The sequence below is a fragment of the Poecile atricapillus genome, chromosome 7, assembly GCF_030490865.1.
Source record: "Poecile atricapillus isolate bPoeAtr1 chromosome 7, bPoeAtr1.hap1, whole genome shotgun sequence".
In the NCBI taxonomy this organism is placed as follows: Eukaryota; Metazoa; Chordata; class Aves; order Passeriformes; family Paridae; genus Poecile; species Poecile atricapillus.
The window spans coordinates 28,299,571-28,325,925 of NC_081255.1; the positions used below are offsets into that span (position 1 = coordinate 28,299,571).

Genomic DNA, 26,355 nt, shown 5'->3' on the forward strand with positions numbered 1-26,355 from the left:
AACTTGGGAAGGTGATGAGAGGTTGGCTGGAAACTTGAGGAAAGCTTCCTCAGAATGGGCATCTTCATCCCAGCTACCACTACAGCTCTGGTTTAATAAAAATAGGTTTGTAATGTTGATGTTGCAGAAAGCACCTGTATTACACGGCAGGGCAGGGCAAGGTATCAGTTTTATTTCAATATTTTATGGTAAGGGAGAACATTCAGAGTTGATGTGTAGGCTTTGATGTCCTTGATGGAAGTAATGTCACTCATGAAAGAGGAGGGGGGCAATAAAACAAGATGAGGTATTTCACCAGATGAAGAGTTCTGTCCTGAGACAGCTGTCACCTCTGAGTCCCCTTCATGCTTTCCATATCCAATCACCTGGAAAAAAAGGTACCAGAAGAGAAATTGGGATCTCATTCAGTGTTTCTCTGCCCTGACAATTAACTTGAGATACTGAAATGTGATTCTAACAAGAACACTACTTATAAATGTAGAAAATTAACCACAGTAAAAGTTCCAGCACAGATCTCCTCTCCCACACCCTGACTGCACTCTGCTTATTGCAGTTGGCAACAGGAGCTGACAGACACTCACATGTACACTGAGCACTTTCCTCTGGTTGCTTCTGTGAGCTTGGAACCAGTTGACCAGGTCTGCCTGTGTAATAGACTTGAGAGCTTCAATCTGAAACCCACAGGAAGGAGGTTTTAGCAGCACAGTGGTGATTCAACTCATTTTAAACATAAAAATATTTTCTCTGCAACCTCTACTCCAGTGGATAAAAGAACCTTTTTAAAATAACATGTAATTTTAGACCCAGTGTGTCACTAGTAGCCTAAATCCCATTTATGCTTTTGAAACTGGTGCAAAGCCAGTGTGCTTTTTGTGTCCCACAGCTGCAGGACACCCACCTCCCGTGCCAGCCTGTCAAACAGGTACTGCTGGGTCACCACTTCATTCCAGTTCCTGTCCACTTCTTCTCCAAGGTGGGAGTCTTCACATTCTTTCAGTTTTATCAAAGCTGTTACCTACATGGGAAAAAGACAATTAGTTCTAATGGATTTAAAACTACCTTAGTTTTACCATCAGTCACTGCAGTTGAAAGAAAAGCTAAATTACATTAACAGAAAATGGCCAGAGAATGGATGTTTGGAGAAGAACAGCAGAACAGAGCAAGAGACAGGTTTTAAAAGGTGAGGCCTTTGTCCAGAAAATCTCAGAAAATCACCAGAGAGATGTAACTGAATTATGCAGTTAAAAGTTCAAGATGAAGTTTTACCTGGGTGCTAAAAGCCTCTTCAGTTAAATCCTTGATTTTCTCTTCAAAGCAAGAAAGAAACTCCTCTATTTTTCTGTCAACCAATTCAGAACTAGAAGGGAAACAAGTAATTAAATTAGGCAGGACAAAGCAAAAAAAAAAATTAATCCTCAAAAGAATATTAAGGGGTAAAGTAGCAGCCCCCAAATGATGAGGGAGGGACAGGCTCACTTCTCTCATCCCCTGAAAACCTCACTCATCTGAGAACACCTGGTGGTCAGTTTTTCCTGGTATCAGGGCATAAAGCCAGCGCTCTCATTTTTTGCTGTACACAGGGACTTGAGGAGCTGCTGCTCTGATGCTGCTGGGGGCCTGCTCTGGTGTCCCCAGCTGCAGCCCCGGGCCCTGCAGAGTTATGGGCTGTAGGAGCAAGACTGAAAGAAAATGCGATGTGATGGGGCCTGAGGTTTCTGACACATTAAAACCCTCACTGATGACACAGACCTCAGTAATGGAAGCATCCAAATGTAAAAATTAGAGGCAGCAGCACTGTGCTAATTAAGCTTTCCCTGACACAGTGTTATTTTTCACAAGTGGCACATTTTTCAAGTAACCCTTTAACTCTGACAGGGCAAATGCTTGTAGTTTAACGGCCCAGGTTTAAACAAAACCATAACAGTGTTGTGCCTGCTGAACATGAGCCACAGGAACAGCTACAGAGGATTTACAGGATTTGAACTCTCCTGGCTTCAAAAACGAAGGGAGGTATTTTACTTAGTCCAGAGATCACTTTTCACCATTCAAGTCAGGACCACTGCAGTTTTAAGAAGCCTACAGCTACTGTTTTATTCAGGTGTTGCTTTTGAGTCAGGATGTTGTGACTGTCAGCACTGTCCCTTCTGCCATCCCCTTGAATTAAAAAAACCCTCTGTGGCCTGAAACAGGAGCAAACTCTTAACTGAGAGCAGGTGAGGCTGGGAGTGGTGAAGAACTTTCCCCACAGAGCACTTACTTGTATTTAGTTGCCTGGGTTGCCACTGTGACTGAGAAGCCAAGAATCCCAGAAGTGTTCCTGCAGGTGGGGTACACGTGGTAGCTTAAAAGAAAAAATGGATGAAACAATGAACTCATTCCACAAGCACAATTAACTTTCCATTTATAGGACGTGCTGCAAGTTAAAATAGTGTTGGTACTTTAGACAAAAAAATCTGAAATCTAAATTTGCAATAGTCTTATTTTCTTCATTTTCTGCACTGCTGCTTTTCAGTGTTTCCTCAGCTTTTTTAAACTGGGAGTGTTTGTATTTGCCTTCCTGCAAACTAATCCGAGCAGAGTGAGAGACCCAGAGCTGTGAAAAGCCTGCTCCAGTTTCCTGAGGTAGCAGAGTGCCTCCGAGGGAGGCTGCTCAGCACCACAGAGCTGCTGTGAAAACAGCCCTGGGGAAGGGGGCTGAGTGTGGAAGTGGAAGGAACAACTTTATGCTGAATAATTCCACATTACCACACTGATAATAGATGCAATTCTTACAGAAGTCAAAAGCAACTTGGCTTGCAGCTTGTATTGATGGGTGCTTTTGGTTTTTAAAGTGGTGATGTTGCTGTTTCCATTAAAATAACTGAGGATTAGCCACTGTGCAGGAAGGATTTCCAGAGTCAAAACACCAGAGAACAGTTAAAGCAGGAGTGTAGGAGCAGGTGCAGGAGAATTCCTCCCCAGTGAACTCACCCGAGGGTCTGCTTGGTCCTCAGGAAGTCAAAGCAAGGCTCCTCCATGTGCATCTGAAACAGCACAAAGTTACAGCAGAAGTGGCACTGCCTGCAGCCCCTCATGGGCTCCTCACAGAGCACAGGAACACTCAAGTGCCCCTGGCCAGCCACAACCACTGCACTAAGAGCGTTGGGAGCTACAAGAAGTCTCCTGCAGCATCCATCACTGCAGCATTTGGGGATGCCCACCCAAAGATTTCAGGCAGGGGCAGCAATAGGAACATGGTGGGGCCAGTTGGCCTCGTGGCCTCAGCTATTTTCAGGGGAGACACCGCTGAATTAGGAGGCACAAAGAAACTTACCACAAGCAGCTCCATCAGGGTGTATTCCCTCAGGTTCCTGGCACCTGACTGGAAAGAGAACCAAGAATTTAGGGTGGGTTTAATGTGATTGCTCAGGCCAAGGTGATTTGTGGCACACACCTCAGCCTGGACTGTAGCACTGAGGGACGAATCACAGCAGGGACAGATGGAAAGTTCTGGTTTTTCCTGAGGGGACAGGCCCAGCCCAGCCCCCAAGATCACAGCAGTAACCCAGCTCCCAGCACCAGTCCAGGAAGGGAAGGTGCCAGTTTTAGGGAACCCCCCACAGGGAATTCTATTTGGGTTCAGCCTTGGGGCACAGGGCCTGTGCTCACATGAGATGTCTGTGTCTCCTCTGTGCCCTCCCCGTGCAGAGCCTGCTCTCAAGGAGCGTGGGCAGGTGCCAGAGGGACCAGGCCAGCACAGCCCCAGCACACCTTACCTGGTAATAGACTGTCACCTCGGAGTTGGCATCACCCTTGTTGAGAGTTTTCACCTTGCAGAGCAGGTGAGTGTTTGGCAAATCCACCACCCGGAACTGCACAGGACAGGGATGGGCCAGGGGAGCAAACTGGAGCTTTCTGGGGGGAGCACAAAGAGCACAACATCAAACACCTGCTCACACCTTGGCCAAAACCAGAGCAACATCCAGACATTTACACACTTGCTCTGACATTATTTTCCCCTTCCCCAAAGTAGAACTACATCTGCCTCAACTGCCACCATCAACAGCCTCCTGCAAACACCAGAGGGAAACAGGGAATTCCCAGGAACTCCCACTCTGACTCCCTCCTCCAGAAAAGAATCTTATCTGGATTATAGTTTCCATATAATAAGCAATTAAAAAGTCAAGAGATACTCACTGAACAACATAATTCAGGAAATCCTTTGCTTCCTAGGGAAGAAAGCAAAGACATCAATTTTATTTAGAAGAGAATTATTACCCCATTCACAACCACACATCTCAGTGCAGCACTTGAGAGAGCGAGCCCCAAGCAAAGAACAGCTGAGCTGTCCTGCTCCCTACATCCCTGCTTCCTCACATTGTTCCCAGTCCCTCCAGCCGCCTCTGCACCACACTGCAGAGTCTTATTTTTGCACTGTAATGTCCCCAGAAGAAGGCACAAGCCAAAGAAGTAGCACCAGTTATCCTTATTCCATGTGTCTGGCACTCAATGAGGTTTAACCAATCCATACAGGCAATCAAATTCCCAGGATAAATGTGCTCTGAGGGAAGCACCTGTGGCACCACTGCAAGAATTTCATATCATATCAAATATATCAATACAACAAACAATAAAAAAAATGGTGGCAACAGGAAAAATAGATTACAGGCATCTACTACATTTTTTCCTATCTGCAGTTTAAATCCAAATTCCTGGAAACTTCTGTTCAAAGTGGCAACTGTGGACTGCCATTGGCTTATCCCCAGGAACACTCCTGAGGTGTTGGAGGTGAAGCTGCCCAGTACCCACGAGACTCCAGACTCCAGACTGCCAGCACAGAGGCAGCATCAGCTGCCAGCCAAGTTCAGTGTGCTAAAGCCCCTCTGAAGCAGCAGTGTGAGCACTGCAGCTGCCAAGGCTGCACTCACCCTGCTGGTGAAGTTCCCTTGCACAAGACCCTCCACAAAGAGCTGTGACTTGAAGGCGGTGACGAAGGCAGAGAGGGCCTCGATGGAGAGCCCCTTCATCAGCGTCTGGTACTTGTCGATCATGGACCACCGGCCGTGCTCCAGGATCAGCAGCCGCACGTCCCTGCAGGGCCACAGGAACACAACCACAGCACATCAGGAGCTGTTTGATGCCAGAGATGCCATTCCTGACTGCAGGCAGGGAGAGGGTTCCCAGGAGCCCATGGCTGACTGTGCCCTCCCCCAGGAGCCGCTGCTGGCTCCAGGTCACTGCCGGACAGCGGCTCCCTGGGTGTCTGGTCTGGCACCGTGTGAGCCGCTGCCTGCAGAGCTGCTGGGGCTCCCTCAGCTATGAGCAAAGCCTGGAACTGTGAGCACAGAGCAGGGATCCCTGAGCTCTTCAGCTCAGCCTCAGCACCTGCTGCTCAGCCACTGCTGCCCTCCCCCAGAACTCACTTGGCCAGAGTCTCGGGTTTAATGAGGATGTTGTAGTATGTTTTCTTCAGCTGCTCTGTTATCATTTCAAAAACTGCTGGAGTAAAGCTGAAGTCAGACAAGTAATCGATGATGAGCTGAAATAGAAGCTGTAAAGAGAACAGTTTTAAGCTGGGATTTTTGTTAGTTTAAGAACCAATTTCAATTTAATGTTATACAGTAATATAAAATTATCATTATTAAAATTATCATTATTGAGACATGGAGCATTACCAAAGCACATTCCTCCATTCTACCGGATGTTCTTCACTAAACAGTTCTATCCCAAGTGACCATTTCAGAAGGACAGTGTTTTTATACAGTGAATAAACTCAATATCCCAAATCAATAGTAGTTTCCACATGCTATTGAAACAAATCTAGCCTGGAATCCCCAACATTTCTGTATTCAGTATTCCATTTTTTCCTTTTACAGCTGATCAGAACAATGACATCACAACAGAGACATCATTCAGGATTAAAAGACCTTAATTAAAAGACCTTATTTAAACAGACCCTGCTGCTTGCATATTTGGCTTTTTCTGTTAAAACTCCTATTAGTAAGTTTGACAGGTAATTAATGGTCTTAAAGCTCCTGCAAAGCTCTTGCAATGAAAGTTGATGGTTGTCTCCTCTTCAGTGTCCTCTCTGTGCCTGCCATGTCTTACATGGCCAGCATTTAGGGAATGGGAACAGGGATGCCCCAATCCTGTCAGCAAGCCAACACATAAAATCTGCACCCAAAATATGCATGCTAAGGAGCTGGATCTCCACAGTCAAATTGAAACCAAAATCTCTTTTCAGACCCCTGTCTCCACACATCGTGTGAACAGGCACAACTTAGAAAGGCTCCAATCGCCTTTATGGCCATGGGAGACACAAAGCTCTTTTTATAGGAAAAGCTGTTCAAATTTTAATGGAGTACAGTTATTACTTAAAGGAAGATTTAAGTCAGCCTGAAGTCAGCAATTTGAGCTTGTGTAAGTTCACACAACTCCATCTTTATACACGTAAGCACGAGGAAAAGCAGCACATATGCTGCATTATCCTGCCAGAGCCCAATTTTTCTGTTTAAAACACCTCATCCAACCATTCAAGGCTCCAGAAAAGCACACATGCTGCAAAGCTGCAGGCATAAAAGCAGTGAGGAGATGAGCAGAGCTTACAGGTAGTTTGTGATTGAATCCTTTCACTCGGATGATTAGGCCGTACTCTCCAGCCACCAGCTTGTACTCCAGCTGAGCCACGTCTGCTTCGTAGGCTGGCTCCCCCAGGTTGTGGGAAAGGATGTTTACAAATGTATCAAACAAGACTATGCTGGAGGGAGAAAAGGACAGGGGGTTAAAAAGAAATTTAAAAAGGATTGCCCTAATATGAAAGTTAAGCTTGATGGTACACGCAGTGAATTCCAATAGAAATGGAATTTGTGTAAAATGAGATTCAAAAAAAAATTTTCCAAAAACAAACACAAATCAAGAATGCAGGTTTCTCTTTGTGCAGAAAGCACGTGACACTACTTAAAAATTATCTGGACATTCAGCTATTCCTTGCAATTCCTCACAATCTCCAGCTTCAGAAGATTTAAAGTTTTTTCAAGGTAAGAATGCACATTTTAACAAGACAATGCTCAAAGCATGGAAAAATCACAGCAAACTGAATTATTTTACTTTGTGTAAAGGCATAGGGGACAGATAAACTCAGTTATCCTCCATACTTGAGTATTGAGATGATTATTTATCTACCAAAGCAAAAAAATAACAATAAGCTAGAGCAAAGCAAGCTACACAACCTGGAAATTACAGTCCCTGCTTTCAGGTTTTTGTTATTGCTGGGATTCCAATTCAAAGATTAAACTAACACCCCTCATGAAAACAGACTTACAAAAGCTTTCCCAAAACATGATTTGTGCAGGTCTTGGCAGGCTTATGGCAACAGCACTGTGACACTGGTTACAAGTGGCAATGGCAGCCTGAGGCAAGGCAAGTGCAGCAGACCCAGAACTGCACCCAGAGCTCTGCCTGACCCACAGCTGGTTTCTCAAGGCTGCTGCAGCCTCTTCTGCTCCTGCAGACTCCCCAGGATGCTGGGACATGCTCAGGACATGACTGTGCAATGCTCTTTTCAGGAGCAGCACTGCTGCTGTTAGATGACTTCTTCCCAGACTTGCTCTGGGAAATAACCACACCATGGAACTCCTTACACTTCTGTTTGCTACAGGCAGGACCTGCTGCAGAACCACCATCACCAAACTGCAGATAAAACCACAAGGAAGTGGAAGGACCTGAGAAAAGGACACCTTGTTCTATTCCTGCTTAAAATTAAAGTCTCTTCCCAGTTTTTCACTAGGTATGGTAATTTAGTTACTCTGCAAGGTAAGCATAAATAGCACAATCCTCACTTCTCTGCAGACTGCTGTATCAATGGAGAGATCAGATGGAATCGAACATAACCTGGTGAGGAAAAGGAAATTTAAATGAGCAATTGTGTAGAATGTGACAACTTTCTGAACTCAAATATATTTCCATCAAGTTGCTGTTTGGTGACAATTAGAGTTTAATGAAAAGGGTCATTAATGTATAACATTTTTTTTTCTTAAGTCATCATTAAATGTCTTCTTATTCCAAAAAAATCTTCCCTTTTAAGTACCAAATATTAGAAAACAAAGCTGTGCTTTGCATAATACTCCCAAGGCATGACTATAAATAGGAAATGAAAACTCCATGGAACTTCTGGTTAAGAGACACTAAAAACTGTGACATTCTGCTTGAAAGCAGCAATGTATTTTACACCCTTGTTTCAGATCCAGGCTGCATTTTTTTCTTTCTGTAGAAGAGACTATGTCCCTTCTAATTAATGTGCTCCTTCCTTCTCAAGTCCTTGTCTCAGCAGCATATTCTGTCTGCCCAATCTTGTCCTCACACAGACTGTGCAGAAGTCAGTAAATTTCAGTGATTCCACTTTTCAACCTGAGGTATCAGCAGGGTGTCTTTGTTGCCTTGGTTCACCTGCTTCTCTTTTATTGTAGCTAATAAACATATCAAAAGGACCATGGAAGAGCTGACAGCAGGCACTTCAGTTTAAATGGTGAACACTACCAGGGGTTATTTGCCTTCAAATAAATTCCAGCTGGTAAAAAACAGGGTCTTGCTATTCAGAAAGCCCTCAGGCATTTACCTTTTGGGATTTTGAATTTGTCATCCTTCCTGTACCAGAGACAGCCTTGTTGTGTGCTGAGTGTTTTGACGGGATATTCTGTCTCAGGGCAGTCAGCAACTTTCAAAGCAAAGTCAGTGGCTAGCAAAGAGAAAAACCACATCAAAACCACAGGTTAGTGTGTTTCACAGACACAATCAGGCTCAATTCATCTAAGTCTTCTAAAGTAGCAAAAAAATACATTTTCCCCCTCCAGTTTTCTAAATTATTTTTGAAAGTACTTTCCTGGACCCAAAGAACATCTCTTTTTCACTTCCACACCAGAACAGTGGCTCATAAGCAGAGCAGAAGTGGTGGCATCATATTCCATCCAGGACACAAGTCCTGGCTTTCATTTAATTTGCTTTTGGCAATAAAGGCAGATGGTATTTAGATGCCTTCAGAAAAAGGAGGATTAAGCAAATAAAATTCTCTAATAAGGTGTCTGGAGCTCTGTGTTAACTCTCACTGATTGTAAGGCTTGCTCTGTAATGGCATTATCATCTGTAAGTTTATATGCCTTAAAATTACTCAGTTCTTAAGCTTATAAATAAAAGAATAGTAAATAAAATCTGAACAGAGAGTGCTCATCTTTTTTTAATTTGCAATTTTTAATTTCCCCAATATCAGTTTAGGTTGTTTCTCAACCACAACAAATTCTCAAATAAATCACTGTGGAAGATTTCACTCATGCCCAGGTGCCTTACCTATGTATTTGTTTTCATCTGGAAGGTGTAAATCCTGATTTAACTCAAAGTCACTGCTCCATAAATCACTCCAGTACTTGTCAATATCTGTTAAAAACCATGAAATGCATTAGTTCAACAGGAAGGGAAGGCCATCCCATTTTCCAGACATCTTTTCCCTATCTCCAGAAAGATCTGCAGCATCACAGGAGTTTTGTAACATCACCCCATTCCTCAGGACTCTTTCTAAATCCCTTCCTACAAAATCTTCTGGAGCTGGACCTGAAGCAGTCCTATTAAAAAGCAAATCAAGTCTGCCTTAGGAACCCAGCTCCCCCTACACCCTGTGCTCCATTGTTGGTGTTCTTTCCCCTGAATGGCAGCCAAGTGCAGCTCGCTGGGACCTCTGCCTCTCAAAGGAACTGCACCAAACAAAGAGCAGTTTTGGGTGCCACAGAGACTAATGGTGAGCTCAATAAAGCACTGAGGATTCATTTCCCTGCTTCCATGCACATGTATTTTGTATTGTAACCCTTTCACTTCCTCTAAGGCAGGAATCAGACATTCTCAGCTCCTGCTGCTGTTTTACCTTCCATGCTGTACTGAGTCCCAAACCACTTCTCTTTGAGGTGACACTGGCCTTCATTGGCAGCTGACAGCAAAACCAGGTTGGCTCTCTGAGGGCTGAGCTGGCTCAGGGCATCAGCAATGATCTACAAGTTCCAGACAATACTTCAGTTCAAATGCAGCTCTGACTGCCTGACCAGGCAAAGACTTCTCAGATGGAATGTAAGAACAAGACATAAGCTTACAAAACAGATTTGCTTTCTGAATACAAGTGTTTCCATTAATATAAAACCTGTGCCTGCATCATGTTTAATTACAAATGCCTATACACATCTTGTATTACACAGTATGCACATGTTTTCCTTACATCAAAACATATAATCAGAGTTCAAAGAACATTTACCTCGGGCTTGTATTCAAACAAGAGCTGGTCTCCTGTCAGAAAATCTTCCTTCTGAAACAACTGCATGTTCTCACAAAGGTTTTCAACATAGTCAACTGGATCTGTCTGCAAGCAAAGAAATAAAGCTATTTGTCACATAATTAGAAACCCAAGATACTGATTTTCTGTTCTGAGAAGAGCTTGACTAGTCAGATATGTTGAGCATGAGTTGGATGCTGTGCTTGTTACAGCATTTAGTTTCAGTTATTAAATTAAATGCATTTCATAACCATATCTAATGTTAAGTCTACTCTGAGAATCCTGAAGCTTCAGACACACCATCTTTGTAGAAGAAACCTTGATTATGCATTTTACAGTCATGGATTCTACTAAGTCAAAGACCCAGGAGAATGCACTCCTTGCCTCTAGGGGACACAAGCAGAGTCCTGCAACAATTCAAGACTTGAAGTGACCTGGAAAGTACAAGGCAAGGAACTGCTGCTGCTGCACGAGTACCTCTGGCTCTGCTCCCTTCCCCAGCCCCCTGCCACGATGTGCAGGGTGAGGAGGAGGAGGCTCTCCTGTTTGAACAAGAAACACACGTTGCCTTTTAGCAGGGTAAGGACCTAGAGGACCAGGCTGCTCAGCTTTTTGCTAAGTGCTTTTGAAGTGTTTGCACCAGCCAGAATCAGACTGTACAGATTCTGGGTCAGAGAGAGAGCACAGTACATCTGGAAAGAGCTGAGTTTGGCACATCTGTGTCTTGTAAATGTAGCGGGAAAAATACCCAAGGATTTCTTAAGACACCAAACACCTGAGGAATCATTAAACCTCTCCTGGGCACACCCCAACCAATTATGCCAAGCCCTGCCTCTGAGACCATCACTCCTTAGCACAGCTCCCATCCACCAAGCAGAAAACTGGGGTGCCATGACTAAGTCATTCTTCTGCCCCTGGGATTCACAACCCCGTCACAAAAGCACACACAAATCTATGTTCCTTCTGTATGTAGTATTTGTATGGATGGATCTGTTTTCCCAGAAGGAATTTTCAGTGCCATTCAAAGGATAAAAAAACAAGTTACCTAGTAAGAAACAGTACATGGCTAAATGTAGTAGGAGTAAGAAAGTCTAAACTGAAAACAAGCCTACCTAGCAGGTATGGAATGAAAAATCAACATTAAATTCCATTAGGGAAAAATCTCAGTATTTCTCTGCTTATAATACATCTCCTTTCAGCCAAACACAGCCTCATTAAGTGCACAATGTATTTCTTCTCAAACAGGACTTTGAAAACACGTTTCAAAATGAAAAAGTAATACTTTTCAAGGTTTACCTATGTCAGGACAGTGGATAAATACCTGTTCCTGGTAGTGAAATTCATTAGCTTCAATCTTTTGTATTTCTTCCCATATTCTGCAAAGGAGGAAGAAGATAACAGAAGTGGATTTTCTCCATTATTCTACAGCATTTACCAAGAATATTAAAAAAGAAGCCTTCTAGGAAAGGCAACAATGCTGAGATGGATGATTCATTCAGGTGCAAGACACGGAAGCCAGTATTGAATGCCCTTCCCAAAACAGCTTTTCTCAGAACTGGCAGAAAGTTCTTCTATTTTCCAAAGAGAAGGAGAGTTAACTAAGAAGAGTCAAAGTCTGATACCAAACTAACATAAAGGCTAACACCAGAACCTAACTTCCACAGATCCAGCTCAACAAATTCATTTAAAATGAACACAAAACTGCACCTGACATCTATACTACCCTACTAAACAAAAGGAATCACATCATAAGTGAAACTAAAAACACTAAGAAATAAGCATGAACAGTTAGAAATTTATTTTTAAACTGACATGTTTTCCACACAGACAAGCTTTGCTAGTGACTCCCTGTTTATGCTCCAGGAACTCCACAAAAAGCGCAGACGCTACAAATAACAGGATAATGGAGGACAGCACCACAAATATCTGCAGGAGTGGCAAACACTTGCCTTTGATCTGGCCCCCTTTTCTGCAGCATTTTCACATACTGAAACACAACGTGGGCCACCTGCAGACAGAAAGGAACAGATTCATTTTCTCCAGACATTAGGAAACAGCAGGAAAAACAAGCTGCAGGACACCATACCTCATAGAAGTGCTTGTAACCTTCATCAGTCAAAGTCACAGAAATGCTGAAGATGGAGTAAGTGGAGTTCTGTTCAAATCCTGTCTCTCCATTTCCTCCATACAATGCAAGGGCCCAAAACCTATGGAAGAGTGAAAGGCACTCATTAATTAATCATTTCAGCTTTGAGCTTAGTTACACCTGGTATATCACAGTCCATCTTTACTTCAGAGGCTTTCAATCCATTTACAGTTTACACGAAGCTCTTCCAGTTTAAGGATGTGACCTCACGATACAGAATTCAAGAAAAATAGTGAAAAAGCTAAGTAATCTTTTGGAGAACTCAAAGATCAGTCAGAGATACTGCTGATCCATGAGTATCAGACAAAAAGCCCATTTATTTCTTACTTGGGTTTATCATCACCATACAGAATATCACTACAAAACACTGATACAAAAAGGCAGGCTTGGCTGCTTTTACATCTGTAGAAAATATAAATACACAAAACAGAGTTTATCTGTTTTTGAATGAGATCAAAGCATTTAATAACCATACTTAAAAACCACATACTTTTTCCTAAGGAAAGAAAGAACACTGCCTTTGCCTTCATGTCCCACCAGCCAGGAAATATAATGAAGAGGCTTCACCCTAAGAGAAAGTTTGGAGGAGATTAGATGCCAGGAGGTAACACATTTCACAGAAAGAATTCAAATCACTGGGCTAATGATTAAAATATGCACTTGTCTCTTCCTTCAGGGCAAGTTTTGCATTTTCAGGCAGAATTAAGATAATAAGCTGAAAGTGTGGGAGTTCAGAACATAATGACTGATCTGAGTCAGTGAGGAAAGGGAACCATATCTGCAGCAGTTTTATTCATTTTTAAAACGCCCCCCTAGCTGAACCAAAGTAATCTGTTAGACAAGTAAATGAGATTCTTTGGTTTGCTGTGAAAGTCAATAAATTATTCACAGCATAAACATGGTAGAAGTAAAATGCAGCACAGTGTACCTGTAATACTGTTCTTGTGGGGGAAGTGCCCAAGTGATGGTCAATGAATGAACTTTCCTGATTGGAACAACTGGACACAAATAAATTGATTAATTATAAATATACATGATGAGAAAGAGGTAAGAAAATTTACATAATGCAGAAAGAAGAGTTAAAAGATATTTAAAACCAAACAGAACTACTCTACGAAGTATCTGGATCACCCAGAGAAAATTTCTTTCAGTATTCAGGTATTCAAAATATTTAAATTCGTTTCACTTACCTCTGTAAAGCTTGTGAAACTCTGGTGTGTCAAAAGGCTGAGTCAGATGGCCAAAGCTGGGTTTGGGTAAACCACTTAAAGGCAAAATGGAAGTGTGATGTTACTGGCAGGGGTTCAAGGCTACACTGAGATATTCAAAGGCATCAGGACCACAGCTCTGCAGGACACCAGAGAGCCTGGAAAGGGCCCTTTTCCAAGGGTCCAGCCCAGCACCCCCCAGCCCCAGGGAGGTACCCTGGGAGGCAGCCTGCCCACACAACGGAGCCATTAACCAAGATACCACCCCAACACCTCCCCTTCCCTCTGTACAAAACAGTAACAGCACAAAACTTGCTTCTGTACAGCCAAGAACAGTAAACAACATCCTGAGTTCATCCTGGACCCAGAGAATCCTGATGGATTGTCTTGTGGGGTAGGAGGGATGAGGAGGGGGGTGGCCAGGACAGACAAATGTGTCTCTGAATGGCATTAGGCTCTCACAAGAGCATTTCCAAGCACCACAGACACAAGCATCTTGCAAAAGGGAAATAAAATGCTTTTCAAGTTAGCAAAACTTTTGCAGAACCCCCTTTTTAGAGGGCATATTGGAGTGAAACATTAAAAAAAAATATTTACTTCTAACCCATTGCCACCCTAAGGACGATACTTAAATTCCAGATACGGTGTTAATTAATTCTGCTTCTAATTATTTTTGACACAAAGCAAAGACAGGCGATTTGAAATGATAATCTAGGTTTGAACGACTTATCACAAAGTCAAGGCATCAGCATATATTAAGCAAACACTGCTTCAAGTTAGCACCACACAGCTCACAGCCTGAGTAATTGTTAAGCAGAAACAAAGTCTTCCTGGAACAATTAACGGTGGTCTTTCATTTTAAAAGTTGCCTCTTTTTTTTCCCCAGATAAGAATGTTAATTAACAAATGGTAATTTCCTGTGTTTCTCCAGTAAGGGATTTTTTTAATGTCACTTTAAGAAGAGATAATTTTATCATCTGCAATGTCTTCAGGCATCAAATGAAACTTACTTATTTGGGATCTCAGAGAAGATTTCTGTCACCCACTTTTCCAATGTATCCAGTGTTTCTAAAAAAGAGAGAAGAGAGACAGAAGTATAGTTTCCTGAAGATCTAAGACAAGTTACCTTATCTCACCAGTTCAGTTATTTCAAAGAGGCTGCAAGTCAGTGTGTTTGAAAACAGCAGAGTTCTAAATTACAAACTTCAAAGCTGCTGGTTTGAGCCAATTCTTAACATTTGCTGAGCTGTATCTGTGGTCACAGCTCTGGGTTTGTGTAGAGTGCTCAAATCCCAGGCTGACACAACTGGGATTTAAAGTTCAGTAGTGTCTGGAGTGACTGGGAAAAGGAATTGCTGTCTTAGGGATCTACAATATCACCAGTACTTGCAATTCATTCCATGACTCTCCAGATTATACACAGGAGTTCTCCCCCTCAAACACAGTCCTGCAGTCCAAAGGATTCCTTCTCCCCATCCTCTTTTCTGAGAGAAATGAGTCACAAGCCTGAATTTTATTTTTAAAATAAAAACTTTGCTTGTTTAAGCAAACATTCTGAACTCCAAAAGTGGTGCTGCATATGTAAACAACAGCAGTAAAAAAAGGCTGGATGGGATAGGGGGAGGATTTGCTGTTGGGTTTCTTTTAACAGAGAAGGAAATTCAAAGTTGACTTGGCTGGATATCAGTTACTACCATTTTCTTCCCAATCACCATAGAAAATATTACAGTCTATCCCTGGCTTAATGACTATTTAAGAGGCATGCAGCACCCTAAGTATTTTACTGTCTAGACCAAAATTAAAAGCAAAGGAGAAGAAAAGAAAGAATGCCTCTATTATTACCATCTCCATTTTAGAGATGGGAATTGCAATCAATTTTAGCATTCAACAAAACTCCTCCCTAAACACAAACCTAACTTGAATGACTTCTGAGAAATGTGTTTCTTCTATTCTCAGCAGAAACAACCTATAGGTCTGCAGTTCTCCACTGAAATTAAATTCAAATCCATTTCCAAAATTTTTTTCAAGCTATGGGGGAAAAAAATAGAACCTCTACTCCTCCTAGACAAACAAGACAATTGGGAGATTCAGACTCAGTCTCCCCCCATCACTTGCTGAGGAGTTTCGCTGCTGATGGTAGAGAAATAAGCAGCATTAACTCATTTAAGTGGCTCTTCATTGCTACAAGATTATTTCTGAAATGTTATCTTGAGATTTTCCCTTCTGTGTTAATATGGAACCTATTCAACAGCTTCAAAAGGTTTCTCAAGAAGCGGCAGGATGACAGTAACACAGCACAATTGCTCAAGTCTTGTTTCATTTGGAAACCAGGCTAAAATTTACATATAAATACCCTCTGCAGGACTGGACAAGCCACTAGACTGGCTTGGGCTACAGCTGGATTGGTTCCAAAAGCACCAGCAGCAGCAATGAGGATGTTTTTAAGGAGTTACCTTTAGACTGGACAACCAAAGTCATGTAGTGAGCAGAGTAATGGCGCTGCCAGAATTCCCTCAGCCTGGTGTAGGTGTCGATATTGTTCATTTTGGGCTCATGTTTGAGTGTGTCTGCATTACCTGCAAACATCAAAGGGGAGGCAGGGTTAGTTATCCACACACTGCTTACAGCAAGATTTGCTCAGACATCCTGAGAACTTCCTTTCCTCCCTAGGTCTAATCATGGTAAAGCACATTAAAAGTACCTAATAGAGATTTGGAGTGAAAGGAGTGTTAAGTGGAACTGGGTATTTTCGATTTTTGGTTCTTATCCGAAGGACAGCTGATGTTTTTATGACAAGGAAGAACAGAGTCCTCCTGCATTATCACATCTCCCACAGGCTACACAGCTCACTCGGTGTTGCCAGCTATTCCCTCATCAATGGAACTTGCAGAACATCAGAGTGCAAAAGAGGAGGAAATATGAAGCTCAGTGTATGTCACCATAGAAATTTATAAAAACAAGCTACACTTCAAAGCTGGTGACTCCAACACCCATCAATCACACTGCTATTTACACAGTCACCAGAGCCATGAGGGTGAGGGAGCGAGGACTGGATTGTCCAAGAGAAGGACAAATTTCCATTCTGCTCCACTCACACGCCTGTGAAGGTCTAACTTGTGGAAGTTCAACAGCAAATTATTTACTTTGAAAAGCCTCCTCAGACATACAACCAGAAATAATTTCTTTTTCCAAGAAATTCTAATAGCAAAAAAACCAAGCTTAAGCAAGATGGAGATGACTCAAGAGAGCACCACCTTTGTGCTAAGAGAGAGTTCCATAATTACACACCTTGGGCAACCCAGCTGTAACATCAGCAAAAAGGAGTACCAGAAAGAAAAGTATCTTGAAAAGGAGACAGCTGCTTTTATTCCCAACCATTTTCCTGTAAAATGGATAATTGCTTGAACTCTTCTAAACAAGTTTAATGGTTGCTGTGATATGACAGCTCATGTTGGTGCATCTAACCACTCAAACTTCTGAAGTGGTTAAAAGTTTAAGTATCATTACCATTTTATAACAGAAATTCAGGACTTACCCCAAAAAAATTTCTTCATAGGATGTCCAGGCCTGGCAAGACTCCCAAATAACATCTCTTTTCTGTTTGCATCAGAGGGCCTTGCTAGCTGATACTCTGTTAATTATAAGAATTTGCAGTGGCATGCATCAAAGTTTGATGTCATGTTCCCACAAAACAAAGCACAAATCCCAGCCAAACTGAAAAGGAGACACACCACACAGATGCAGCCTGGAATTTCTTTTAATGTATGAATGAAGTAGTGAAATAAGAAAGAGGACTTGCTAGCAGTAATGAATATAAGAGGAAAAATGGAGCTTGTTGCTGAGAAGAAAGGTTAAAGAAGGAAAATCATGTAAAGCACCAACTTGTCCTGTCTGAATGCTCTGAATATGTTAAGTTCAATGGGGACAAAAGGCCATCAATATTACAGAGGATCAGGCCCTGCAGTGAGAGCCAGAGAACAATTACAAACCTGTTTCTACCATACATCACACAGAACAACCTCTAGTCTAACACTGAAAAAAATAAATTGAAAAGTGAGCAAGATAAGTTTCTAAAAACGCATTTTTATAACCACTTTACACTAATCTAAATATGGGGCTCTGCCAAAATCAATTCAGCTTCCTGAACTGCATTTTCTTGCTCCTGTTTTACGGGTAATAACAAACACATACAGCAGAGCTGAAAACTAATTCCTCTGGCTGGGTTCTCCTGCAGCCAGCTCAGCAAGCTGGGCAGCACATTACCACGGTGTCACTGCAAGGGAAGGGCTGGTTCTGCACCACCAAGGTGTAAAATGGCTGAAGCTGTTGAAGAACCACACCTTAACTCAAAGGCAGGTCCTTATTTACACTGATTTTATCGAAATTCAAAGATCAAATTTCCCACTTTTCCTTGCCAGAAGACAGATAAAGAAAATTACTTGGAATAAATATTTGAACCAGTTGGGATAATAATGGGTTTTTTCCTAATACAGTGACATTTTAGAGGCAGTCTGGGAGTATCCATCACATATTAGAAAACCAACACTCCGCTCACTTCTTTGCCTTGTTTAATTTCCTTCTGGGAAGGGACATTTTAGTTATTCAGGTGTTAGAATAAGGAGACAAGTAAAATCACCTCAACTTATTGAGAGTGTTAACTCTGCACAGGATTGGAGAGCGCTCTGGGGCTGTGCTGGAGCTAAAGTTCACTGCAGAGCACCCACAAGCTCACGTAACTACCAAACCACATTACTAATTTCTCATTAATGAAAACGTGAGGGGAAACTCTCGCAGTGCTGGCACTACCATCCAGTCTTTCTTCCTCCAAAAGCCACTGATGTCTAACAGCCACAAAGCCTCAATTCAAGTGTTTAATCTCTCTGGAAAGTTAGGTGAAGTTGACTGAAGTGCTCAGAAGGAGAGTTCAACACAGAAAACAATAGTGTTAAAAAGTAGGTTTTGCTTTAAGAAGCTAAACACACCGGAAAAGATGCTCTTACTTACCACTGTCTACAGCCTCCACTTCTCGATCTATTGCATCCCTGATCATTAATGGGTGAATAAAGAATTGTGCCCACCTATGGAACAGAAAAATCCATATACTTTCCTTCAGTGACTACTAAACTAGGGCAAAAACCCAGTCATTAAATCAAACAATCTACTATTTTGGTTTACAAAGTCACTTGACTTAGTACAAGCTACGTCATTCTTGACTATAATGTCTAAAGAAAGATAAAAGCCATCAGAAAGCAAAGGGCAGGGCTTCCCAGCTCCAGAGTGGGATTGAATTGGTTGGATGCAGTAGGATATAGCACTAATGGTGCAGAACTATCTGTGTTACATCCCAAGAATGATCACAACAGATGAGGCAAGTCTGGAATCTGGAGCTAATAGGGACCAGTATCAGATGCCTCAGAGGAAGTCCCCAGTTGTTCCTCAGGAACAACATGACCACAGGGGAAGGTACTTCCTAACTCCAGGAAACAAACTGTCATGAAACACAAGTTTCTACATCCATTACCATTTTATTATCTACTACAGAAGTCATATATAGAAGTGCTTTCATCCAGATAAATTTCTTCTGTATCCACAGAGAGCAGAGCACTGGAAAGGGACAGATCTGCAGTGCATGGAGACTCTGCAGAAGGCTGCCAGAGAATCTAATAGTTCTGTTTTATTTGCTGAGGTTTTATAATGAAAACCTGAACTGGCTGAAGCAAAAGGTTAAGAGCAATAAAAGGTTAAAATATATCCCTGATAGAGTTCTACGGCCAGAAGACCCATTACACTCAAGACAACTGAAAGGTGATGTCTTTCCATTTCTTCAGAACCACAAGTGCTTGAATGAGCAGAATTCATTCCCAGCACTCATTTATCTCCTTTGTATGAGATGCTGTTCTACAGAACTCCTAACTTCTGTTTTCCTCTGCACTAAGCAAGTTGCTGTGACAGATTGCAATTATATTTTTTTTATTCTTTCACACTTTCAAACATCTAAAAAATCTGGATTAATCCGCAAATGGAAGCTGAAATTTGCCTAGTAAAGTAAAATTTAGGTTATACTCAGAAAAATGTGCAAACACTTGCACTTGTATCAAAGTAAATTTGCAGCAGAGCCTACTCTCCTCCTGAGATATTTTATGGCATCAAGAATATTCAGTTATGCCCCTGTGAATGAGAAATTCCTCTCGCTAAAAGAAACCCTGACAACCAGTGGAGGTCTGTTGCTCCAACAGCACAAAAGAGCAAGTCAAGCACTTTCTGGCAAAAGATACATTCAGCAGTGAATAACCTGCGTTGGGTTAAATGTCTCCTTCTGAGACACACATTGTACCGTAACTTTGAAGGCTGCCTGAAAAAAACCCTAACAATTTAGAAAAAGCAGTAACTCTACCAGGACAGATATTTCAAAGGATGAGTCACTGGGATTCTGGGAGCACTTCCCCTCTGATCAGTTGTCACTGCATAACAACATTTCTCCTGGCATCAATGCCACCAGTTTAAGATTGCTAAAACAATCAAAGAGCTGCATGCGTTAAGACTTAAACATGGGTCCTACATAATCCCACAGTAAAAAAAATAGCAACACATCCAAAGGGAAAGAGCATTTTCCTATATTCAGTATCACTGCTGCAGTGCAGGTAGCTATGAAAGTTCAACAATAGCTTTGATCACCCCAAAATGAAAACTGGACAACCTCAGCCAAGCTCCTGAGGCACACACAGACATTAATTAACACCTAATCACCATTCATACAAAGTTACCTATCCAGGGCTTCTTTGAAGTACTTCCTCTGCACATCAAACTGGAACACTGTCCTCTCACAGTCTGTGGAGGCGTTGTCACCGCCCCCATGTTTCTTCAGGAATGCATCAAACCCGTTCTCATCTGGGTACTTCAAACTGCCCATAAAAACCACTGCAACAAAAAATCACCAACAGTAGCAAGATGACATTATTTGTTAATCCTGACTGCAGCTATAGCAATCTCTCTGTGACTGACCCACAGCTCACAGGCAGAGGAAATTACTGGATACCAACAGCTTGGATGATCTGCCCAGTAACTGCTGTAGTTTGCCTCTGACAGTGCCCTCCCAGGCTGACCTCAGCCAGGCAAGAACAGTATTTTGAAACACACCTGGTCAGAAACTTCACGTGGTTTCTGTGTCCACATTACTAATTCATCAGCCCTTACCAGGAGACAAAGGTCTGTAAGCTCCAACCTGGTCTGTAAAGTCACAGGTAACATAATGCCCCTCAATTTAATGGGTAACAAATAAAGTTGATATAAGCTAATGCACAGTTTGGCACAGTGTATGAGACTCTTTCTCCCATATTAAGAACTCCTTATTAAGTCATTATTTGTATAAAATCACAAGCTCATGAAAATAAGTTCTCTAATAGCCAAATTAGGAAATTATACTAAATACTTCAGAAATGAGCTACATAACACCCATTCTGCACTGAAGCTGGAGAAGATGAGCAGATACATACTATGTTCCAGGAAGTGTGCTAATCCAGGCAGATCTTCAGGATCAGAGAAGCTGCCAACAGCAACACAGAGGGCTGCTGCAGACTAGAGAAAATACAACATTCTCAGTAAAAGGTGCTTCAAGAAACACTTCAGGAAAATGACAGAAGTACAAGATGAATCAGTTGGGACAGGCAAAATAAAAAGGTCTTGTCTGAACACCTCATCACAAGGTTTCAGACCTTGAGAAAGCTCACTGTATATTTTTGCACTCAACAGCTTCAAGTACATACCTGCTTTTCTGAACAACCTCTTTTTCTTGTCTCTTCCTTTTCAGCCAGCTCTTCTAATTCACTGTCATCAGAATCATTGAAATCCTCGTTATCTCCATCACTGTCCTCACTCTCATCCCCCGCATCACACTCATCTTCATCTTCTTTACCATCTTCGATCTCAGCTCCAGAGTCATCATATTCATCACTGCACTCTTCAGAATCATCATCATCATTATCCTCCTCCTCCTCTGAAGATGTTGGGGCACCATCCAAGTAATTCAAATCCGAAATCAAAAGTGCACATAAGCCATTCTGCAGCTTGATATACCTGAAAGAATAATTATATGCAATGAATACATTCATTTCCTAAGTCTGAATTTTCAGAATTGCAAATATTTCATTATTTCCTGTAATACTCTGAGAATGATTTCCTAATGAAAATCTAATGGTAGCATTAGACTGAGCAGTTTATAGCAGCAAAGTAAAACATTCCTCTGCTATTCAACAACTCTAGGAATAAGAAGCAGTTCAGGGCAGTAGCAGAAGCCGTTCTCTCCACAAAGTCAAGCTTGTCGATTTTGGCTTTTATTCCTCTCTTTTTGAAACATTCACTCAGAACAGGCAAACCCAAACTTCAATCATCTTTTAGGCTTGTCAGGCTCTTGGAAACAGATATTATGTGACAGAATGAAGATCTTAGTCTTTGCTTCTAAGTAGACCCCAGAGCATTTGATTTTGTTTTCATCAGTAGTTTCTAATAAGTGGGGTCTGCAGATGTAGCAAGGATGTGTTAGAAAGGAGAGAGCTCCTCTGCAGGCTCCACAGAACCAGTCACTGGGAACAGGCTGGGCTCCAGTCAAGAAGCAATAAACAGCTCTGTGTGTGTGTTTATACAAGCACAAAGGTTTTTAAATGTGTGTATACCTATAAATAAAACACCACGAGCCCTCTCTGCAGCACCCTTCTACAGCTTTTCACTCTGAGGACTGCAAGCACCAATGCTCTGCACTATGAGAGCCCTCATCAGTATTCATTTCCATCAAATCTGGAACAGAGTCACAATTTCTCAAATTAGCCAGAGCATCCCTGCCAGGAGCTTGTACTGGCTAACACAGAAGCAGCAAAAAGGAAGGAATGCTGGGTCCAGAAAATACTTCATCCACCCTATGAACTAGTGTGATATCTGTAGTATCTGATCCAGCAAAAACACACAAAAAAGCAAGCTAGAATAAAACAAACCCATGGTCACATCCCATGCTCCCAGAAAAATCTGAGTTACAGAGCACAGAATCCCAGAATAGTCTGGTGAAAGGGGCCTTTAGAGGTTATCTACTCCAACCCCGAGTTTGTTCCAGGTCAGAACCCTGCAATGTGCACACAGCTCTTGGACTATCAAGTCCATGAAAAAAGCTAATGAACAAACATCTGATAATTGTGTTAAGGTTATGACTCATGACCAGTCACCCAAGGGGAAGTGACAGCGCTTATTCTTGGCCAGGGTTTTGTGATCACACCCACTTTCCTTGCTCCAAGACTGCTGAGCAGGACAAATTTGCTCCAATCAAAAGCACAAGTGCATTTTGACTCAAACTACAGCACACAGTGTGTAACTTGAAGGGATGCTCTAATGAACTGCAGGAGGCACAGACAGTGCTGGAATGTCTGAACAAAGTTAATCCTCCTGCATTCTGAAAGCATGTTTGCTTCCTCCAACCAGGTACATGTGTCCCACTACACAGCTGCAGCACTCCTGAACGTCCTAAAACACACACTGCACACGTGGGTGCTTCAGCCTCTGGGCAGCTGAGAGACAAATCCCCCGACAGCACCTTCCAGCACAACCAACACATCCTTCTCCTTCACACACAACTCTGCTCTGCAGGTTTGCACAGCTCCTGGAAAAACCCAGCCTCCCAGGGAGCAGCAGGCACTGGTGGAAAGCAGAGGAGAGAATGGGGCTATTCTTCCCGAGGAACAATGTGCCATAAAGCTGTTCAGCCAGGTGCATCCAGCAGCTCTTGTTGATCCCTTCCACACAGCCACATTAAGCTAATGGAGCAGATTATACTAATTTTACATTGCTCATCTGTGGGTGTTGCACACAGGACAGAAAGCACCCGGCAGCAAGGACACAGCTGAACCACGGTGCTGTTGGAGGCTCTCGGATTTCACCCCAGGATGAAAACAGCTTAGGTTATACAGAGCAGAGGCACCACTGACACAGGTGTTCTTTACTTTTTCCATGTTTTGGTCTAATGGAAAAGGACAAATGTAACTAATATCCACTAGTATGCAAAATACAGTACAAAAAATGCAATTGCATAAGGTAGAAACAGAAGCAAGCACAGAGCAATTGCTTTTTTGAAGGACTATACAGCATTGATGCAAGGCCAAATTATAAAATAAAATTAAAATTCTTAAAAATACTGTTTAAACCTCCTGAATAAGTTTAAACAGGATTGTTCTCATACAAAGTTTTTCTTTGACAATTGTTTAGAAGATAATATTGAAATATATATCAGTGCCTGGTAATCACTGAGAGAAATGCTCTAATTTCCCAAATTACAAGAAATACAAGACCATGAAATTCCATATATGGATGAATGTAAATAAAACATACATTTTTGGTAAATGTAACTACACACTGCAGTTCTAATGATCAAACTTTTTCCATGACAAATATTTTGTCCCAACAAACCCCCTCCTGAAAATACATCCTGCAATCTGTGTCAGAACTCTTTTGATTTTGTGATCGTTATTTGAGAAGGCAAAATATGACATTTTCCATTAAGTTAAGGCTGAAGTCACCAGACACAGACACTAAGCCCGCTGTGACTGGGCTGCAGCACATATCACTGAAGTGTGAAGAGGAGAAAATGTGACAGCATCATCACATCAGCTGCCAGGACACTCCCTCAGGAGGTTTTGGGACATCACACCTGGACAGAGGTTCAGTGTGGCTTTGCTTCCAGACACACTGAATTTCTCTTCCGTAAGGATAATGCCTGTGCTGTGTCAGGCTCACTTCACACACGTGGAAAACAGTCTGAAAGGACACAAATCTCTGCTTCTAACTGAAAAATTCTGTTAAGGATGGACAGTAGGGTTTCTGCAAGATTTTGCTATTAGTTTATGCTATAAGCAAACGCTCTCCCCACCCAGTTCTCACGTGCAGAGGAGGTTCCTCAGCCTCAAAATAGGTAGTGACAACTTTCAATGGATTTCCTATGCTTCATCCACCAGTGTGCTGCTTCAGGCAGCAAAGGCAGAAGTTCCTTAAGCTGACAGCATCCACAGCTCTGAGCTTTGCAGGAAGACAAGCCTGCCAGAGAGAAGCATGAGTAAGAATGCCATCAGGAGAGGCAGGCAGAGATCCAGAGGGAGCAGCAAGGAAGTAGGGCAAGAAGGGAGGGAGCAAATTTCTCTCTGAGCCAATGGGCACAGTCCTCTTCAGGCAGCCAGCACGGAATCTGCAAATCCAAAATTCAGTTCCAGGCTCAGGCAGCAGATTCTCCACTGGCTGCACAGATTAGACTTCATGAAAAGTAAAGATAATTTTGAAAGAGCAGCTCTAAAAAGGGCTGGATAATCTTCTGTCTTACAGGAAGAAGTTATCAGAGTGTCCCTTCAAGAACAGACTGCCTTACAACATCCAACAAGATCAATCTCTGCTGGAGCTCTCATCCGAGTCTCTCACTGGGCCACAGATGCTGTGGGCTGTGCTCAGGGAAGGTGATCTTTTTCATCACTTTTCGGGGTATTTCTCAGAAATAATGAAATAAAAACACAAGAAAAATGGTAGCCTAAAAGCATTTTGCCTCAGCTCACAGATACATTTGTGTTAAAACTTAGAAGCTCATCTAAAACACGAAGAGTAATTGTTTTTAAGCTGGAATGTGCTCTGAAATACTTAAACCACACTTTGCACTTAACACTTTCGGAGAGGAGCTGCCGGGCCGAGGGCTGCAAACTAACGCTGAATTGGGCATTGCTGTGTGAGAACACCGAGCAGCCTGAGCACAAGGGCTGATCCTGCCGCCCCGTGCCCACACACACATCAGGCAGCAGCCCATCTTCAGGACAAACACACCCGCGGGGCCGCCAGCCTCCTTTTATCACAGACAGGACCCAACTGACCCGGCCACCATGACCAACCCGACTTCCATTCCCCGGGCTCCCAGCAGTGGCCGGGACAGGGGCCGGGCAGACCCGGATCCACCCCACCGACCGACTGGGCTGCCCCGGCGGCAGCTCGTCCTCCCGCACCTGCCCTTCCGCCCTCACCGGTACTGCTTGGGGTCGCTGGGGGACTTGACGATGTCGGGATCACCGAGGTTGTGTTCGGGACGGGCCCCCGCGCGCTCTTCTTCCTCGTCCCCATGAGGCGAGCGGCCCCCGGCGTCGCGGCCGCCCTCCGCGGCCTGCTGTCCCACCGCAAGCTCCTGGCTGCCGTAGCCGCACGTCGCCTTGTTCCTGCCGGGCATGGCGGCGGTGGTGCCGCTCCACAGCGGCCGGACAACGGCCCGTCCCGGCCGCCAGCCCCCGGCCACGGCCCGCCCGCGGGGACCCCCGGCCGCCGCCGCCCGCCCGCTCCGAGCGAGGGCGGCCGCGAGACTGCGCATGCGCATGGCTGCGCCGCGTTCCCATTGGTGGAGATAAGGCTGCTGGCGTAAGCGGGTGGGGGAAACCAAGATGGGACAGGGGAAAGGGGTGATGTGGCCCCTTTCAAGAACCGGGGGGAAAGGGCAGAGAAATCAGAGGGATGAGCAGAAGGCGAAAGAATGGATCCAGATTCCGGGGACCGCTCTGTGCGCCGTCACGTTTCCATGAGTATGCCGGCTCTCCGCCTGAGCTGTGCTCCCCTGCTTTTGCCTTGGAATAGTCCAACAGCCAGCTGGCGGAAGCCAGCCTCCTGTCCCCATCTCCTTCACCGATTGGTCGGGCTGGCTGTCGCTCAAGCCTGTAAGCACC

At 43.2% G+C, this 26,355-nt stretch overlaps 1 protein-coding gene across 1 annotated transcript; it reads right to left on the minus strand.

The window, feature by feature from the left end:
* Positions 1–151: 151 nt before the first annotated feature.
* On the minus strand, positions 152–26,011 carry NRDC (nardilysin convertase). The gene is made up of 31 exons (XM_058842516.1): positions 25,669–26,011; positions 21,403–21,712; positions 21,133–21,214; positions 20,404–20,557; positions 18,644–18,717; positions 17,175–17,270; positions 16,093–16,215; positions 14,650–14,707; positions 13,622–13,695; positions 13,360–13,429; positions 12,922–12,999; positions 12,372–12,492; positions 12,235–12,293; positions 11,607–11,661; positions 10,268–10,372; positions 9,887–10,010; positions 9,319–9,405; positions 8,594–8,713; positions 7,818–7,869; positions 6,586–6,736; positions 5,403–5,530; positions 4,908–5,070; positions 4,177–4,208; positions 3,756–3,894; positions 3,314–3,361; positions 2,971–3,023; positions 2,258–2,341; positions 1,267–1,357; positions 899–1,015; positions 582–671; positions 152–365 (listed from the first exon to the last, which is right to left on the minus strand). Exons 1-31 carry the CDS (start codon positions 26,004–26,006, stop codon positions 171–173), a joined length of 3,471 nt encoding a protein of 1,156 aa, XP_058698499.1. The 5' UTR covers positions 26,007–26,011; the 3' UTR covers positions 152–170.
* Positions 26,012–26,355: the final 344 nt, after the last annotated feature.

Excerpts from the sequence above, each read along its gene's own strand:
- NRDC (XM_058842516.1), bottom strand. The coding sequence starts at position 26,006 with ATGCGCAGTCTCGCGGCCGCCCTCGCTCGGAGCGGGCGGGCGGCGGCG. Across the intron at positions 17,271-18,643 it reads AGTGGAGGCTGTAGACAGTG|AGTATCAGCTAGCAAGGCCC; the intron begins GTAAGTAAGAGC and ends TATAATTAACAG. Across the intron at positions 13,000-13,359 it reads CCACAAGAACAGTATTACAG|GGTGAAGCCTCTTCATTATA; the intron begins GTACACTGTGCT and ends ACTTTCTCTTAG.